At 38.8% G+C, this 17,806-nt stretch overlaps 2 protein-coding genes across 4 annotated transcripts in view; one reads left to right on the top strand and one right to left on the bottom strand.

Moving 5' to 3' along the window:
* The window catches only part of LRRTM3 (leucine rich repeat transmembrane neuronal 3), a 91,252-nt gene extending 88,729 nt beyond the window's left edge, over nt 1-2,523 (bottom strand). Inside the window, exons 1-2 of one of the 2 annotated variants that reach the window (XM_009290519.1) lie at nt 2,258-2,523; nt 408-1,939 (exon numbers count right to left, since the gene is read on the bottom strand). In XM_009290519.1, the coding sequence (XP_009288794.1) occupies nt 408-1,939; nt 2,258-2,261 (1,536 nt within the window). In that variant the 5' untranslated portion in view covers nt 2,262-2,523. Of the gene's footprint in view, nt 1-407; nt 2,019-2,257 lie in introns of those variants that run through there. The other variant, XM_019474932.1, reaches the window with a different exon arrangement.
* CTNNA3 (catenin alpha 3) overlaps nt 1-17,806 on the top strand; it is a 596,807-nt gene that overhangs the window by 268,584 nt on the left and 310,417 nt on the right. The window lies entirely within an intron of this gene.

Raw genomic sequence — 17,806 nt, 5'->3', positions numbered from 1 at the left:
TTTTTTTTTTTTTTTTTTTTTTTTTTTTTTTTTTTTTTTTTTTTTTTTTCATTGTTGTCATTTTTCTCCCTAAACAGAGGCACAGTCGCTGCAGGTGCAGTGGATTACTTATGAAAGAAGTTTTCTATTTAAAAACAAGAGAGACTTTAATGAAATCAATAGAGGGTTTGTACAATAGGTATTGTATTAAACCAGAGCTCAGGCTTCACATTGATTGTGGTATTTAAATTTCAATGAGTTGATTATGTATGAGAGTAAAATGACCAGTATTATGAATGTACAAAAAAGTGACATGGAAGAGCTGTGCCAGAAAAGTGAGAAAAACGTTCCCTTTATAGTCCCTAGAGTTCAATAAAGCACCACTATTTCCCAGCTTTTAAAAGCTCTTTTATCACAATGGTTCATACCTCACATTCCCTGGAGCCTGATTTGTTATACGTGCAGGGTCCTGTTCCATTCAGCAGCATCTCACTGGTTTCAGTGTTGGTAGGTTTGTAATCTACATAAAATTCCTGTGTGCTTGGAGTCATTTGCTTCAGTGACTGTCTTTTCTTTTTCCTGTGCCTTCGCATGAGAGAGCGCTGCTGCAGCTGCTTCATACTGGCTGGGTAACGCTTCCATGACACATAGATTACCAGCAGGATCACAAGCACAGACAAGAAAAGGGCCACGCTGCCTGCTATGATTTTATGGAAGGAGATGTGTTCTGTGTCGTGCTCAGGTTCAGAGCTTGATTCAGTGGCTCCAATAGTTGGGGGCAGAGGGGGCTTGCTGTCGTGTTTAGGCCTGGTGAGTTTTGGTTTAAACGTTGGCTTTGGGAGAGCTCGTGCTAATTCAAACCTTTCCGTGGTACTTTTGCTACAGATGCTGTAGTTTTTCACTGCATCAATAACATTCACCCCTTGCAGCTCTTTGGGGCTGGCACAAATAATTGTATTTTCCCTCAGCCCTTTAAAACTTTTAAGCCAGTTTACCAGAGAGCAAATGTTTCTGCTGCATTCCCATATATTCCCGGCAAGGCTGATGTCATTGAGGGATATCCAAGAATCCAAAATTTCTTGACCAATAAATGTGAGCTTGTTTGAATCCAGGTTGAGGCGCTGTAAATTGGGCACACACTGAAAAACACTAGGTCCACTGAAAGCTTCTATTTCATTGCCAGATAAATCAAGTCTTTGTAATGAGCTCCAGGTCCAGGACATAGTTTGTCCTATCACACTGATTTTATTCCACTGTAAATAAAGGTTTTGAAGGCTGACTAGCCTTGGAAAAAGTGCCAGGTTGAGCTTAGAAAATTGATTGTGCTCCAGATGAAGCTCTTTCAGTCTGATCATGCCTGCAAAGACATTCCTTGCTAAACTTCGGATGCGATTATAACCCAGGTCCAACAGTTCAAGGTTCCTACAATCTTGAAATATTCGAACAGGGATGGTTCTTAGGGAATTGGACCGCAAATGTAAACTCAGCAGCTTCCTTAAGCCCCTGAACTGTTCAGATCCCAGAGACTGCAGCTGATTGTATGACAGATCCAAATTCCGGAGATTTGTCACAGGTCTGAAGGTATTATTAAGAAAATAGGAGATTCTGTTGGAACTCAAGATCAACTCTTTTAGTCTGCGTATTCCATTGAAAGCATTTTCGTCAATATTGCTGATGTGGTTATGGTCTAAATAGAGCCAGGTGAGTTGATTAAGACCTTTAAATTGATTGTATTTTAGTTTTTGGAGGCTGTTATATCGAAGGGACAAACCTAAACAACCAGCTGATATACTTGAGGGAATCTCCTGCAATTTCTGAGATTCACAATATACCATTTTGCCTTCACACCTACAGCCCTTAGGGCATCCTCGTTCAGCAGAAGAAAGCATTGTCAGTAATACAGTAGGGGCTATTACCAGAGCTACAGCTGATCCGCTCAGTAGCCTAATTACATTGAAACCTGGAAATAAAAACAACTTAGAAAAGTTATCCCCCCACACATCAGTCATTTCTTTCAATCATACTAAAATCTTCTATTTCAACAATCATTTAAAAATCCCTAGCTTGACTCAACTACTTTCACATTGTTTTCTTTACTCAGATTTTTTTAAAGAATGCTTTTATATAAATACTGAAAAACAGTTGGGTAAAAGGTGTAATCCCTAAGCAATTTAACTGTAATAACAAATCACATCAAGGTAAGTCTACGGAGTAATTAAAGCACAGGCTATGCAGTGGCTATGAACTATACATTAAAAGAATAACATGAAAAACATACCCATCCTTTGTGTTGTTCAAAGGTCGTCCTTAGGTCTTTTGTTTTTTGCTTAGTGTGCCACAAGCATGGCAGCCCCTGTCAGCTGCACTGTAGTGAGTCAGGGCTCGCTGACACCCAGGAAGAAAAATTGGACCCCTTGGGAGATGGACCGATTTTGGAACATTATTCTTTGCCAGCCATGCAGAACACTCCAAGAATAAATCAATCCCAACACAGCATTCGCAGCAAAATGTCAAATTCTTCCTAGGTAATAGGATCTTCATGGATATTACGGTTTTGCATCTTTATAGTTAGGAACCTGGCTTTTAAAATTTCTCTTTATAGGAAAGCATGTTAGATTCCTCCAAGCACCATTTAGCTATCTGAATTCACACATCTGTATTCCATAGCACAGCAGTTCCCTTACTTAGTACCCGATCCGGCTAGGAAGCTGCTTTGTGGCATAGAAGGTAGAATAAGCCCGTACAATGAACAAGCTCTGCTCACTTCTGCATACTGTCATTCTGAAAGCTCCGTCCGACTGTTGCTTTGGTTTCGGTGAATGCAGTCTTATGTAAAGCTGCCCCCAGTGGTGAAGAATATTATGGGCATGTGCAGAAATGTCTTCCTTTTATCTTGCAAATGAGTAAGCTCTGCTGGGAAAAGAGTGATCGTTCTGAGTGACTAATAGGAGCAAAATGGTCAGCTTCGATGTAAACTAGTGAGGTGTGCTGAAATAGCCAAATCCTCTTAGTCTCTTTTGCTGTTTGTGAAAGCTGTTTTGCATCCTTGAACTTAATAGCTCAGCATGTGCTGCTGAGACTTTTGTCTGAAGGGCTAACATGACATTTGTAGGACATAGATACAAATTTTCGGTCCTAAGGTTTTTTGTTTTTTTTTCCTTACTGCATTAGACATGTGTTCACATGACCTTTTTGCAATAACTCACTATTTTTTAGTGAAGTACCAGCCCCCTCAGTGTGTCTCTTATCAAGCGTTTCAGTGGGGACACTATATTTTACAACATGAAAAATGTTTTGGAGCTGACATTTTGCCTTTTTGCTTTTTTCTTCTCTGTTAAAAGGCACAGTGCCAGGAGGTTAGAAGAGAGTATTGTGCTCATTTATTTCCCAACTTGCTGTCGCTTCGTTCCACAACACTAACGCTTCAAACACAGGCTTCCGTAACCTTTACAAGATAGGGACTAAGCAGCTTGGTGTAGTACCTTAATCAGGTGAATTGTTTTTACTGTAACTTATGACATGGGCAGGATTTTATGTGAAGGTACAATATGCAGAGGTTTTTTAGATGTGTGACTCTGGGCAGTCCTTATATATCACATAAAGAGCCTTTTTCTCTTTCCTTACTCTTCTCTTCTTTCCTGCGTGCTGTAGAGAAAGGACACATCCTCTTATCTGGGCAAGAGCAAAGGTAAGATGGCATTACAGCAAATGCACCACACTGGCAGTCTTCCTTCACCAAGAAATATGTGATCAGAGATGATGGTGGGGAAGTGTAAAATCATGGCTTTTTGTCGTGCAAGAATAGGCTAGAGGCTGAAGAGAAGTGTGCTGCTCGTTAAAAGAGGAGTACAGATTACAGTCCCTCGAATGCAACCAGACAGCTCTGAGAACTGCTTTTTCTTTCTGAGGCAGAATCCTTATCCCTGGGAATAATGTGCTTTGACTTTTCCCTTATTCACTGCTGTGAGCATAGAAGAACTTAAAATGAGGTGAAACCTGAAATTTTCCACGCACTCAAATGCCAACATTGCCTAGTACTTTGTGAATGACTTCAGGCTTAGAGTAACCCCACTGGTATTAATGCACCTATCTATAGTGCCTAAATTAGGAGCACAGTCGCCCCTGGCTAACAATTATGAACATCTTTCATGTCAGGAGTCCGAAATACATACCTGCATCAAGGCACATCCTGTGAAAATTCTCCCCTTTGGGGCACATTTATGGAGAAGGGAAGGGTTAATTTCTCCATTAATCTCTGTCACCATCACCATCTCCCATTCTCTACTACAGCTTGTTTCTGCCTCTTAAATCTGATCTGTAGGGTTGAGGAGCCAGCGACAAACTGCAGACTGCACTGGGAACCATGATAGTCTGGGGATCTGTTCTGCTGACAGGAGTGTCACGTGCCAGTCCTGGTGTGCCTGTTGCAGGTTTTCCATCACTGCCTTGGGGGCTCTCTGTACTCGATGGAGCAGGATTGGCAGCTTCAGAAGACAATTCAGACTTTCGGTAAGCCAATTTGCCTCTTGGAACTGCCACTCTTCCTCTGTTGACAGTAGAAGATGCCTGTGACAAGTAAACTCTTTATTGAAATGCTCAGTTAGGTTCCTGAACTTAGATGGTATGAAGTTAGGTGTAAATCTTCACCTGGTTCAAACACAGCGTGTAAAGCTTCAGATAACATACAAACCCTTTCTCCTGAAGAGTTGGTGCTACTTAGTATACCGGCTCAGTCTGAGCCTTCTCCCCAAACTTTGCCTGTTCTCTGCCTTTTCCTCTTTTGTCTTCTCTCCCTGCTCCATCTTCATTGTGGAGTTAACAAGTAACTTCTCTGCCACCATGAGTCAGCAGAGCTTCAGTAGCTTTTCCAGGGTTTTAATAATTGCCAATATACTGGACAAATACCCCCCCCCAGCCACTCTTTTACCATGAGTTATCTTCATTTTTCTGAAAGGGGTGAGACATCAAGAGATGAACAGAGAGAGCATCAAATCTATGTTAATGGATTGCCAAATTCAATTTTCTTTACTGAGATCCTTTTTGAATTACACAAGCAGGAAAAGTGCCAGTGTCTGATAAACAGTTTTTTTAAATTACATTTCTGTATCTTCATACAGCTGAATTGGTTCTTCTCAAATTGTGGAAATAAAGCTGCTCCCAATATGAAACATTTCATACAAAATTTCAGACCAGTCTGGCCGTATTATAAACTATCAAAAATAGAGAATTAAGTTAAAGCTGCATTTTAGATAAGAAGATACCTTTTGTAAGTGGTTTAACCTTTGCCTTGTATCAACTATACACCTTATATATCTGTGCGACCCCGTCGCATTACCATTTAACTCATGTAACCAGGAAAAAAGAACTCAAGGCCAAACAGGTTAACTTCTCTATGGATAAGCTAGTTTTCATTAGAACTAATACCGCAACTCCTGAGTGCCTAAAATCCAGGAGTTTGTTGAAGGCTTGGTGTGAATTTAACTTATACTCCATGTGAGTTTGTGTGTATTCATTCTGCAGGATAGTTGCTGTAGTCACGGGGCATTTTAAGTTCTCTTCTGCACCATTGTTAGGCAACCCTGCCTCTTGTCCTGGAACAGCAGTTCCCAGTCAGGAACAGGAGGTAAAAACTGCAAGTAACAGAAGTCTCAATGACTTCATGCTGACTGAATATTAGTGCTCAGAAACAATGTTATTCCTTCTCTTCTGCCTATGAAGACAGCATTTTATGCAATTCTGCAAAGACAGATACTCTTAAGAGAAATATTTCATTTATTTGTGTACTCTCGCACACAGTCTGTGTTTTGGGATTTCAGCCTTAGACATAAATTGAGATGCCACAGAACCTGGGAAGATTATTAGTTTTGAATGGTATGCCTCCATGATCACTCCGATTTGTTTTTCTGGGCTTTTTCTGAGGGTGAAAATAACATACATCAGGAAATACATTGACAAATGTGTTGCTAAATATGTCTTAACATTCATACAGATGAAAAGCGATGTGTTGGGCGGAGCCTGTGATGAACACATTGTTTTCTTCATCAACACAACAGATAAATTAAATTCAAAGTTGTTTGGAAATGATGCACTATCCCAAGGTAGTGATGACCCAGATTTTTCTCTTGGTACTAAACTTTCAATAGGTTTTCTGCCTGGAAATTGTTCTAGATAGATTTCACTACTATCTGATTTTGCAGTAATTTGCTTTAATTTAATTTCATGTTTGGTTTTGGTTTTGCTTATGTAGTTAGATTCTAGTATATTTTCTTTTTCCATTCATTCTGGCTGTGGTCTCTGTAACTAGCTGCAACTTCCCTATGGAAAGCTTAACATGAACTGCAGCCAGAATAGTAAAGGGTGAATCAAAAGATGACATTCACTGTGAAAGCCTGCTCAACAGAGCTGGTTTGGAATTGAAACATTTTGCAGAGGAAAGGGGAAACGGCAAATCTTGCATTTTTCAGGGTTATGAGAAGGCATCTGTAATGACCAGATACATCTGTTTGTCAAGTACATTTGAAAAGGAGGGATGGCAGAATTATCAGGCTCCAGTAGAATGGGGATGAGGGATGCGGGGAAGAGATGTATACTTCCCAAAGCATAAGGAACCAGCAGTTACCAGGTGCTAGTGGGATTCCATGTAAATCAGCGGTCAAAAGCCTTCCCCTGTTCTGCCACTTGCATCCCATCAGCCTTCCTCAGGACATTTCATGCTTACTCTTTAAAATGCAATTGTTTAATGACGTTGTTACAAAAAAAGAAATAATTTTTAAAAAAGTTTCCATTTCTGTTACTCTCATAAGAAATCAATTCAGAAAAGCATGATCCTTTCTAGCCACAGTGTATTATGTTCTTACTGCGCAAACTTCAGAATTTAGACTTCTGGATACAGCATTTTTCTGCTCACAGATAGAGCTCCTGGGTCTAGGAGTGCCTTTATGTGTGTAATCACATGTCCCTGTGGGGAACCGTAGTTAACAAGTGCAGCACTGTGTTCTTTTTGGGTTTATGAAGTGACAATGTATGTCTTTCCCTTGACTTTATTTCACTATAAAGAAACTAGGAGTCAGCTGGGTTAGCAATAGCAGCTTGTTCTAAATGGTACTGTAGTGTGCTATCACTGTATCATTGAGTAGATAAGTCTAATAAAATGTGTTCACAATTTTTGAGCCAGTGATTAAATGAACCTGCTGTTCCATGAGGATCAGATTAAAGCTGGGGGAGTTAAACTCCCAATGTAAATATCAGAGCGTGGGAAGACAGAGGGAAACTCAGGATGCAGGATTTGCCAAAGGCGGACATAAGGAAAGGGAAGTGTGGGAAAGCCAGGTTCAAGGAACATGCAGGCAAGGGAAATCGAGGCAACAGAAAATGCTCTGAAGAAACAGGGAAAGAGGACTGAGAGTAGGGAGATTCTTATCTCAGCAGTTTGTCAGTACTGACCTAAAAGGACTATGGTGGTAAGTAGTAGATGGGGGAGGTGGATAAATGAAAATATCCCCTTGCTCTCCTGCTAAGAACAATTAGCTTTGCAAGGCCTCTCCTGGCCTCTGTGAGGGTGAAAGGATCCCATGTTATAAATTCTGTGATAAGCTGAAGGAACATCTGAAGCTGAATAGGAGCCATGCCCCCTTTCTAGGAGTCAGTAACCTCCGTAACATCTGATTGCTTGTAGAGGACATCAGGGACACATCTGTCAGTTTGTGTATACCCGGAGGATCTCCTCAGTGCCGTGGTTCACAGGGCAACACAGGCTATCACTTTCCTCATGCACAGTTATACACTGTTGAATAATGAAGCTTTTCCAGCTGTACAGTTTTGTTTAAATCTGTGCATTGCGGATAGGTCACAGGGGCCTCTAAGCTGTCCCAGGGTAGATAATGCTGCATACAAGCCTACAACCTTTGTTCATGGCATCCAGTGGCTAGATTTTCTGGATCCTATCAAAGTCCTGTATCCTTAATGAGGCATTGGACACTCAGCTGTTCCCTGATTGACTTTTTGTCCTATGGTTTTGAAGCTGTCTGAAGGCAAGCAGCCTGTGCTTCAGTCTCGTCCTCTGGAGACATGACTACATGAGATGCAAATCTATCATTTTACTTACTCTCTGAAATTGGTAGGTGCCGCTTCAGTTCCAGTGGATTTAGTATTGACTCATTCAGGCTTGTCCTCCAGCATATTGGTGAAAGGGGAATATGAGTAGAAGCAGCAGAAAGCAGATGATCATCACTGAAGGAAAAGACATTAATTATATCTTACACATAGTGCTAGCTTCAATCTGCAGAGCATGAATGATATGCACCATAAGTGCCCTGGAGATGTGTAGGTGCAAAATGAAAGGCAGTCTTAGTGGCTTCTGCTTGTGATTCCGCCTGTAGCCTCTGTGAAGATGCCAGCGAGGTGAGGTTAGGGTAGAGTGGGTTAGGTTAGAATAAACCCAGGCTTGTTGCAAATGCTTCCCACTCTTTTATGGGCCAGGATGCCATTGCTGGAAGAGTGCCTACTGCCTTATTGACCAGGCAGCATGTATGGGGTTTATGTAGCCTAAAGTATTCAGAAACCCTTAGGTGTCACCATGAAATATGCTTGCCTATGAAGTATGATTTGTTCTCCTAGGGGTATCTGACTTCTACCTTGCTATAACAATTCTGCATCAGTGGCAGACTGATAGGTGGCAAAGGTAATGAACTTACTTCCTGGGGAGCCAGATTAACATGGAGATCTTCTAGAAAGTTTTGTTCGTGGAGAACTCTATAATGGCTGGGACATCAGGCTGGAGGCATTGTGTAACTGAATTCAAGCAGAGTTGCAGCCTGGTCCCAGCAATGTGACATCCCTGGAGCAGGTCTGTGCTGCCATGTGAAGAATCAGAGAGGATGGGGTGCAGCTGGTTTTAGAACACGTACCTGTGTGGCCCTTGAGGCTCTGTTTGATATCACAGGCTGCTCCAAGCTCTCATCGGCTGAAGAGTACATGACTTGCCAATGATGGTCATGGTTGATGAGTAGCAAAAGGAAGGAGTGTAGGTCTTTGGTGTCTCGATAACACTGAGGAGAAAACCATGGGGCCATTCAGGATATTGGAATGTCTGGCTCTATCTGATAGTGTACCTAGAACTAGTGTGGTGAGCAATTTAATTATGGGTTGGTGGAGCATATGCATGCACATAAATACTTTTTCTTCTTTGGAGAATGAATTGGAAAGCTGGAGGCATCCTCTGATGAAGTTTTCCTTGAAATGGATATGCTTCAATAGAAGACTTATACAAATAAATGTTTTCTGACAGAAAGACACTTTGTTGGGGGAAAAAAAAATAATCCTGACAGTGTCCAGTTCTGGCCGGAGGGAAGGGAGGGAGCTCTGAGCGTGTCCTATCTTATTGGTAAGAACAGGAATGGTAACATTTGACTAAGGACTAATGAGGTGGTGGTAGTGTCAGTAATATGGCCATTTTGACAGTGTTTTATTTTCCACTAAACCCTAGACCTTTTCAGTCTTCAATGTTGATGTGTAGTTAAAAACCTCAGGGCTAGCCTTTCCTCCTCAGCTCTTCCCTCTATCTTCATGCCTTTGCCTATAGCTTCTCCTTCTTAACTCCTACCCTATGTATACTTCTCTGAGGAATGAATACTTGTCAGTTGCTCAGCACAGAGCATATATACACAATGCATGTTCACACATGTTCTTAGGAATTTCAAACATGTTACCTATTACGCATTTAACTAGTTGCTCCTTGGCTCTCCAAATGAAACTGCCTTGCTATCTCACTATATGCTGAAGCTGTAGCGTTAGTTACTCTGTCAGGTCAGCGTGGGAATATCTGTTGGCTGCTGTGGCTCCTTGACTGCTGGAGGGAGGCAACTGGCAAGAACTTTTGTTATAGGAAAACCATGATGTCCACATCATATCAAAAGCCATTAAAAAAACTTATAACTTGCTTTCCAAACTTCAGCTTTTACCCTAATTTTCTTTGGGTCTCAGTATCTCCATTTATAAGAGAGGGATAGTGACATTTAATTATCCTATAAGTTGATCAGCATAATAGGTGACTTGCTTCACTTTTTGTCTGACGCTAGTTGTTTTCAAACATGTTTTGTCCATCAGTTAAGCCATCTATTCCTTTTTGGACTTCCAACACAAGTTATTCCATATCTGTTGTCATTTTTATTACTTGCTATGGGTATCATTTATTTTGATGCATTTTTTTGAGCTAGAATGACCAAATAGCAAAATTCCATGTGATGACAACATAGTCATCAAATATAGGAAAATAGGCTTTTTTTTAAAATGCAAAATTATCTCAAACATTTGCTTAATAAGCTTGTCAACTTCTGTTCACTGTAGGACCTTTTTTGATGTTACAAGAGTACCATTTTGAAAACTATTTAAAAATCTGGTGAATATTACCTTTAATTTTCCAGATAGAAATTGTGATGGGTGGCTAACATTTTTCAGCTAGTTGAAACGAAAGATATGTATACATAACATTTCTTAGGATCAGACCTAGATTAGTAGGAAAGACTATTCTTGTAGGTGGAGCTACTTCCCAGTCTTACTGCTTTTCAGTGTAAACAGACATACAGGTGTAAGCAATTAAAGAGTGCAGAATACCTTGATTTCATTTGGACCTGTTGAAATATTAAAAAATAATTTCCAGTTTCTCCTTTCACTTGCTCATGCACGAAAAACTCTACAGAGAAAAAAGCATTCTAGTTTACCTCTATTAGGACTCATGCTTGGGCTCAAGTGTGGTTTTCTGAGATTGTGGTTTCAAATCCAGAGCCAGTCATAGTGATGTGTTACTATACAGCATTAGTAACATTTTGAAGAGAAAACTAAACGTGACAGTTGAGCAGATTTGCAACTGAAAGAGAAAAACATGAACAAAGTTAAGAAGCATATAATTATGTTCATTCACACTGTTACTAGCATAAAAATTATTTATTCCAAATGGTTACAGTTGCTTGTTGAGTCACTTCCTTCCCTGGCTTCAGCCTAATACTGTTCTCTGGCATTTGCCTGCAAAAAATGTTTGTTCTCTTTTTTCATCAAAAGTTTCAGATTTTTGTAGCTTTTAATAATTCAATCAAGTCTTTTTCAATTAAGCAAGCCACAGTAGTTTTTAGATATTCCAGCTTTTTTAGCTGGTGTTCCTGAGAAAGCTCAGAATCTTAATTATACTGACAGTATTGGTTAGTTAACCAGCCTGTAATCTGCTTCTACTTAGTCACAGAGGTCACTCGTCTGTGCCCAGTAAAGATGGACTAGAACTTTCTAGTTTAAAGAAAATAATACAAAAGGTGAATTGTTGCAGGTATGTTTTGACTATTCTATTCTGTATTTGCCATCCTTCTTCTTCTTTTCGCATTGGTGTGTCTGGGAAACAGAGCTCTGAAGAAACTATATATGATTTACATGACTTATTAGCTCATCTTTTCAGGCCATGTCTGCCCAAGAAAATTGCCTTAAATTAAATGTTATTAAATAAAAAACTAAACGTATGTTTACCCCAGCATATTTAAGTGATTTACAGAAGTGCAACAGACTCCCATATAATTCATTTTAAAAAAAAAATCTTGGTTACTGATTTATTTTGGTTTCTGTGACAGTATACTCTACTGTTTATTAAAACTAAGTGCCTTTTATCCAGTAGACAGGACAGCAAACAAATGAAAAAAAACCTCAAAGGGACTCAAATATTACACATGGTGTTTGCCTGCTGTGTCACAGTGTAAAACAATAAATATTTGCAAAATGTTAATTTCTGATTGACCAAAATGTTGAAGAGTGCTGCAGGCACAGGGAGGAAGAGAGGAAGCTGACATGAAGAGAAGAATTAGAGTTTTCACCCTTTCTTCTCTTTCTTACAATAATAGTGGGATAGGCATGTTGTAGTTTTTGCATTTTGTAAATCCTTCTATCCAGTATTCTTTATCTCCTAAGTAGGTAAGAAGCTTAAAAACACCTTTCTCTCTTACAGCTTAGTTGCATACAGAAAAAGTTAGAAAGCAAGAAATGCTGCCAATTGAAGAAGAATTAGAGTTTTCACCCTTTCTTCTCTTTCTTACAATAATAGTGGGATAGGCATGTTGTAGTTTTTGCATTTTGTAAATCCTTCTATCCAGTATTCTTTATCTCCTAAGTAGGTAAGAAGCTTAAAAACACCTTTCTCTCTTACAGCTTAGTTGCATACAGAAAAAGTTAGAAAGCAAGAAATGCTGCCAGTTGCCAACCAAGTAGAGACTCTGGTCAGCCCACATAGTGGAGACACAGGAGGGCTCAATTTCTGTGTCCCTAAATGGTAACAGGAATTGGGAGAAAATAGTAAGGACTTATAAACATGAACTCGGCTTCAAACCCGAACATTTTGCCTCCAGACACACAGGAAGCAGGCTCATATCCATCCACTTGTTCTTACAAGGTACCTCTTTTGTCATAGATACATGACAGAAAAATCTTCTGTCTATGTAATAGGGAAATCATGTCGCTTGCTGATTTGATCTTGCAGCGTATGTTTGTGTCATCATTTATTTGTCATTTGGACAAACTGACCGGATTGAAATCCAGAGCATGAATAGACGCTTACCAATATAATAACATAACAAAAATACTTCCTGTGGGGGTTTCTACTGCTGTGTGTTGAGCAGTTTCCCGTATTCCTTTTTTAAGACTGTAAGCTCCTAGGAAAGGCATGTACTTTATTCTATCAATGTAAGACTAAAAAGATAACTACTTAAGATAACTTAACTATGTACAAATCTAATACACAGAACAATCATAAATAGAATGATGTCAAAAAGTTGATTAGTTTGAAATTCATAGAAGTAGAAAAGAAGGACTTTTCAGGGGAAGCTAAATATACCTTTGATTTTTTTTACTTCCTCAATATACATCATTTCAGCTGTATAGTTTAGTTTATACTATGATAATTGAACCCCACAATGCAATCTCTGTGGGTTTCCTTCTAAGGTGACATGCCTTGGTGCTGTTTGCATGCATAAAGAATTCACATAGGGTAGTAAAAGCTAGGACATAAAATTCTTATGTTTCAATGTAAAAGCCAGAAAGTAACTAATGGGTGTTAGGAAAAGAAAAAAAAAAAAGGTACCGTATGGCCATATTACTGAATAAGAGCTGTCTCCTATGAAGTTCTTTGCAGTTTTTCTTTAAAATACCTAGTACTTGCCACTCTGAGACAGAAAGCTGGAAGAGATCAAGTGCTCTTATCTGACATAGCAATTCCAACGTTCTTCTCTCTCTGTGTGATTTAAAGGGAAGTAGAAATATGCTGTTAGAATAGAGATATCTATAAATGGATAAAAGTCTTGGAGTTGTATCAGAACACCACTGTATGAGAGAATCTCTGAAAAGAAAATTATAAATGTCCTTGAATATATTTGCTCCTTACATAAATACCATGGTATTTGGAATTCTGTATCAGATACTTGCTGATCAAAAGATTAACATTTTAAAGAAGTTGATAATTCATATGTTCACGTAAAGACTAGGGTTTAACATTCCACCCTTTCATACACACAGAAACATGAAAGGAACACAGGAGTGAATATGCCAGGCTCTGTAACAATTGAACTGCAAGACTGGATTTTGCAAAGCTCCTTAATTTTCATAGAACAAAGTTTTATCCAAAGCCAGATTTAGAAAAGGTTTCCAGTAACAGTTACTAGTCTGGTTATTTGTGTCTGTGCACAAAGTCCAAATCCACTTGTGATGGTTATAGCACCTTTAGTGAGAACTGTGGAAGCCTACTTCTGTCATTATCCATTAGTGACGTGGTGGGAATTAGCATAGTACTGATAAACTTCCAACTTGGATCTTCTACTTAAAAAGGTTTTTATAAATTAGACCAGGGACACCAAGAAAGAGAGAATTCCTACTCTTCGTAGCACAGTTTTTTACAGTCAAATGTCTTAACTGATGACAGTATTAATTATCACATACTGAATGTGGTTCATTTGCAGAATTTCACAGTGGGAGAGGATTCTCCATTGATACATTTTTCTCTTTCTCTCTCTTTTTGAATATTTGATCCTATAACATATCATGAACTAATACAACTTGCATCCAAAAGATTAAGGAGGGGAGTTGCTGATCCTTTTATGTCTGGCAAAATTAGCCTCTTAAATGTTCAGCATATAATTTAATAGATATGCTAGTGACCTTTCTTCTGTTGCTGTTCTTTTTCACAGCTACTGGAAGTACCTGATGGCTATTTTATGTCCTTTTATTTTAAATTGTTTATCTAGTCCATTTGTATTCTTTGCTTACATTGCCACTTACCTGGTATTTTTTACTTTAGGCCACTTGCAGCAAAAATATATGAAATCCTGTATGTCCCCCTGTGCCTAGAATGTATTTCAAAAAGAGTAAATGCTTTCAGTGCTTTACAAGTTTGCAGCCTCTGCCACCCTTTGCTAGTATTTGTCTTTTGTTTTCTGCACAATTTGCTTAGTACCATATGCTACTTCCTTGTCAGAGGCTGGCTGGATGTGTCATATGTGTCAGTAGCAGCTTATTTTCCTTGCCACAGTTTAATGCAAAAGCAGTCAGCAGCAGAAAAGGAATCTGCTTTGTTTCAGTTCCCATTCTTTCCATTCAAGAAAAGTAGAAACCACGTATGAAACCATTTATGAAATCATTAGGGAGTTTCTCATGTTCTCAAACAAAAAAGAATTAAAAATTGTGGAGGGTTTTACTCATCATTATATGGAGTAATATACTATTTAAACACTTTCCAGGAGTGCTAGTGAATAGGCATATCAGTGAGTGAGATATGAATGTGTATGTCAGAACAACAGTAAACTTCAGCACATATTTTTGATATGTCTGTCAGAGGTCATCATTAGGAATTCAGTGATGAGTTTCATGATTTAACATAACAATTACTGGGAGTATGTTTTGATGATTTCTGTTCCCTATGGAATTAATGGCTGTATGTGATATTTTATGTAGAGTCACTGTTTGGATAGTTTTACTCCTGATATTCAAGGTTATTAATCTATCATATTTTATACTAAGATTCCATTTATGCATTTTTAATTTAAGCATTAATAACTCTTATAGAATTTGTGAGTATGTTATACATGCTTGTGTGTGCTGTAGGTAATGTTTTTAGAAGATTGCTAAAATCCAAAATGGAAATATTCTGTTGTCTTGAAGTCTAAGACAATATATAGGAGTTGTTGCTGGGTTTGAAACAAAATGAATAAATGGGAACTCACTATAAAGTGCTGCTGCCTTTCCTGAATTTTGCCATTACCTTTATTTAATGGAATAGGTTTTGGCATTCATCGGTCAGCTGTACTGGCCTCCCATTGTCTTTACTTCCCCAAGAAAGGGAATTATTTCATGTGAAGAAAACGCAGTGTGAATCTGTCTGTTAAATGGAGACTGCCTTCATAAGGCAAGAGCCGTGTAAACACCATAGAGTTAAAATTTGCTTGGCTCTGGTTACCACAAGAAGTATGTACCATTTAGTCTAAACATACTGGTGTGAAAAATGTTCTTCTAAGTAGCTGTCCCTCGTACTATTAAATGTCTTCATTTAGGGTTAGGGAGCTATGCTGTAACATTGTGTCTTCAATTTGCATCTTAATTAACTTTGAACTGAAGCAGATAACTTATTTGACATTCTAAAGGGGAGCTTTTGTGTCCAGTTATTCAGGATTAGTATTCCACGGGGAAAGAGGCTGAGGTAATGAGATTCTCACCGCCTTGTGAAAAGTCCCTCAGGTACTGGTTAAAAGTCTTGTTTGCAAGGTTCACTTCTGCTAAGTAGTATGAGAATATAGGATGTCATGTTTCACCGTTCTCAGCTCCTTCTTAGATCTACAATTAAAGGTCAGTTTAAGTCATGCATATTCATCCACATTGCGCTGAAGTGAGTAGTTTCTGTGAGTCTGTGTGTGTATCCAAGTGCACTGGTACCAGTTTGTAAGGTATCAGCCTTCAGGTTCATCACAGCTTGGTGACAGCGGTGGTGTTCTGTGATTTGAGGTGTTTTCTTTCTGCCTGCTACTCCCTTTAATCAATATATAAATCTAAGTTGAATCACTTTCTAATGCACAAAGAAGTAAATAAACATCTGTTTGATATTTATATATAGGAATTTCGCTATAGCAGACAAGGGATGTGTTTTGATTTTCCTGAAGACTGTTGCAAAATGTTATTGCTCTGGAAAAAGATTACAAGGGAAATGCAATAATCCTTTTATCAAGATACTTGTCATTCCCATTTGATCATAGCTGAAACAATAATGAATGCTTCTGAAGACAGTCAGTCTATCTGTGCTCACAGCATTTCTTCAATTGGTTCAAACACTGTATAGATAAACAGTTTTGTGCGACTTTCAAGCAAATTTCACTGCTATTCCTGAGCTGCTCAAAAGTGCAGAGCTCCTATGCACACAGATGGAAAGGAACTGAAGTTATTGTAGAAACATGCATCATGGTTCAAAAAATTAACATAAAGAGTTTTTCAAGATAATATAACATTCATGAAAATTCAGTGCACTTCTCTCTGTAATGCATTTCCTGTGACTCAAACCTCTTGTTTCAGTTGAGCCAAATAGCGATTATTACGTAAAACAAAGCAAAGCATTATATTTACTGCCATATTTAATGCTTTATCTCAGTCTATGGTATATAATTATTCTTGCCAGTTCAATAGAATACTTAATAAGAAATTCAGAAGAGGTTGTTACGGAAATGTCTAACTTTTAACCTGTTGTGTTTAACAGGTCAGATTAAAAAAAAAGTATTATCATCAATTCCAGATTGCTAGAAAAGTTGTTCTTAGGCATTCTCGCACTGTCTTCGGGATCCATTGCTTGTTCAGGAAATGCAAATGAAAATAAAAATTTACTTGAACCTCAGCAAGTAAATACAGCAGCTAGATAAAAAAGTATCAATTTTATTGATTCAAACCTTTTCTAACCTTGAGGAACTTTGCTATTCTCATTTCATCCATTAAAAACAAACAAAACCATCTGATTTTCTAGCTGGTTGCTGACCATGCAGGTTTCCATCTCATGAGGAGAAGGTATGTTTTCAACTTTCTTTCCATAAGACACTATCTTATTTTGCTGTCCAGATGGTCACGCTGTAATGTCAACCTACCTTACTGTTACCGCCTTTAAACTGGAAACAGCTTCTCTAGATCTATAATATAGCTTTTTTTTTTTTTTTCTCCTTTGGACAGGCAATACATTTTACTAATTTAAAATTATTAGAATTTCTCTGCATATGTAATTCTCTTTCTCAAAATCCTGAAATCTCTCCTCTCTAAAGTTTTGAAAATCCTTATTATAAATAAGGGTAACATAATAAGTAACTATAACCCTGTGTTTCCAGTCCTTACATTTTTAGCCTTGTAAAGGTTTGGGAGTTTTCCTCCTTCTGCTACAGACTTTTGATATTTGAAGACAATAGTCAGTCATGTAGCAGTTCCTCAGTGCTTTCTTTAGTGGCTGAAGAAAAGAGGGAGTCACTGAATAAAGATGTGCACACGCCTGCAGGGCTACGACCTTATTGGCATCATGGAGACGTGGTGGGATGGCTCCTATGACTGGAGTGTTGGGATGGAGGGATACAGGCTCTTTAGGAAGGACAGGCAGGGGAGATGAGGAGGGGGTGTCGCCCTCTATGTCAATGACCATCTGGAGTGCGTGGAGCTCTGCCTGGGGATGGATGAGGAGCCGACCGAGAGCTTATGCGTCAGGATTAAAGGGAGGGCAGGGACAGGTGACATTACAGTGGGGGTCTGCTACAGGCCACCTGACCAGGAAGACTGAGTGGATGAGGCCCTCTAT

This window comes from Aptenodytes forsteri, unplaced genomic scaffold (assembly GCF_000699145.1).
Source record: "Aptenodytes forsteri isolate BGI_AS27 unplaced genomic scaffold, ASM69914v1 Scaffold349, whole genome shotgun sequence".
NCBI lineage: Eukaryota > Metazoa > Chordata > Aves > Sphenisciformes > Spheniscidae > Aptenodytes > Aptenodytes forsteri.
The sequence above is the reverse complement of the archived record's forward strand: the minus strand, read 5'-3'. Positions and strand labels throughout refer to the sequence as shown.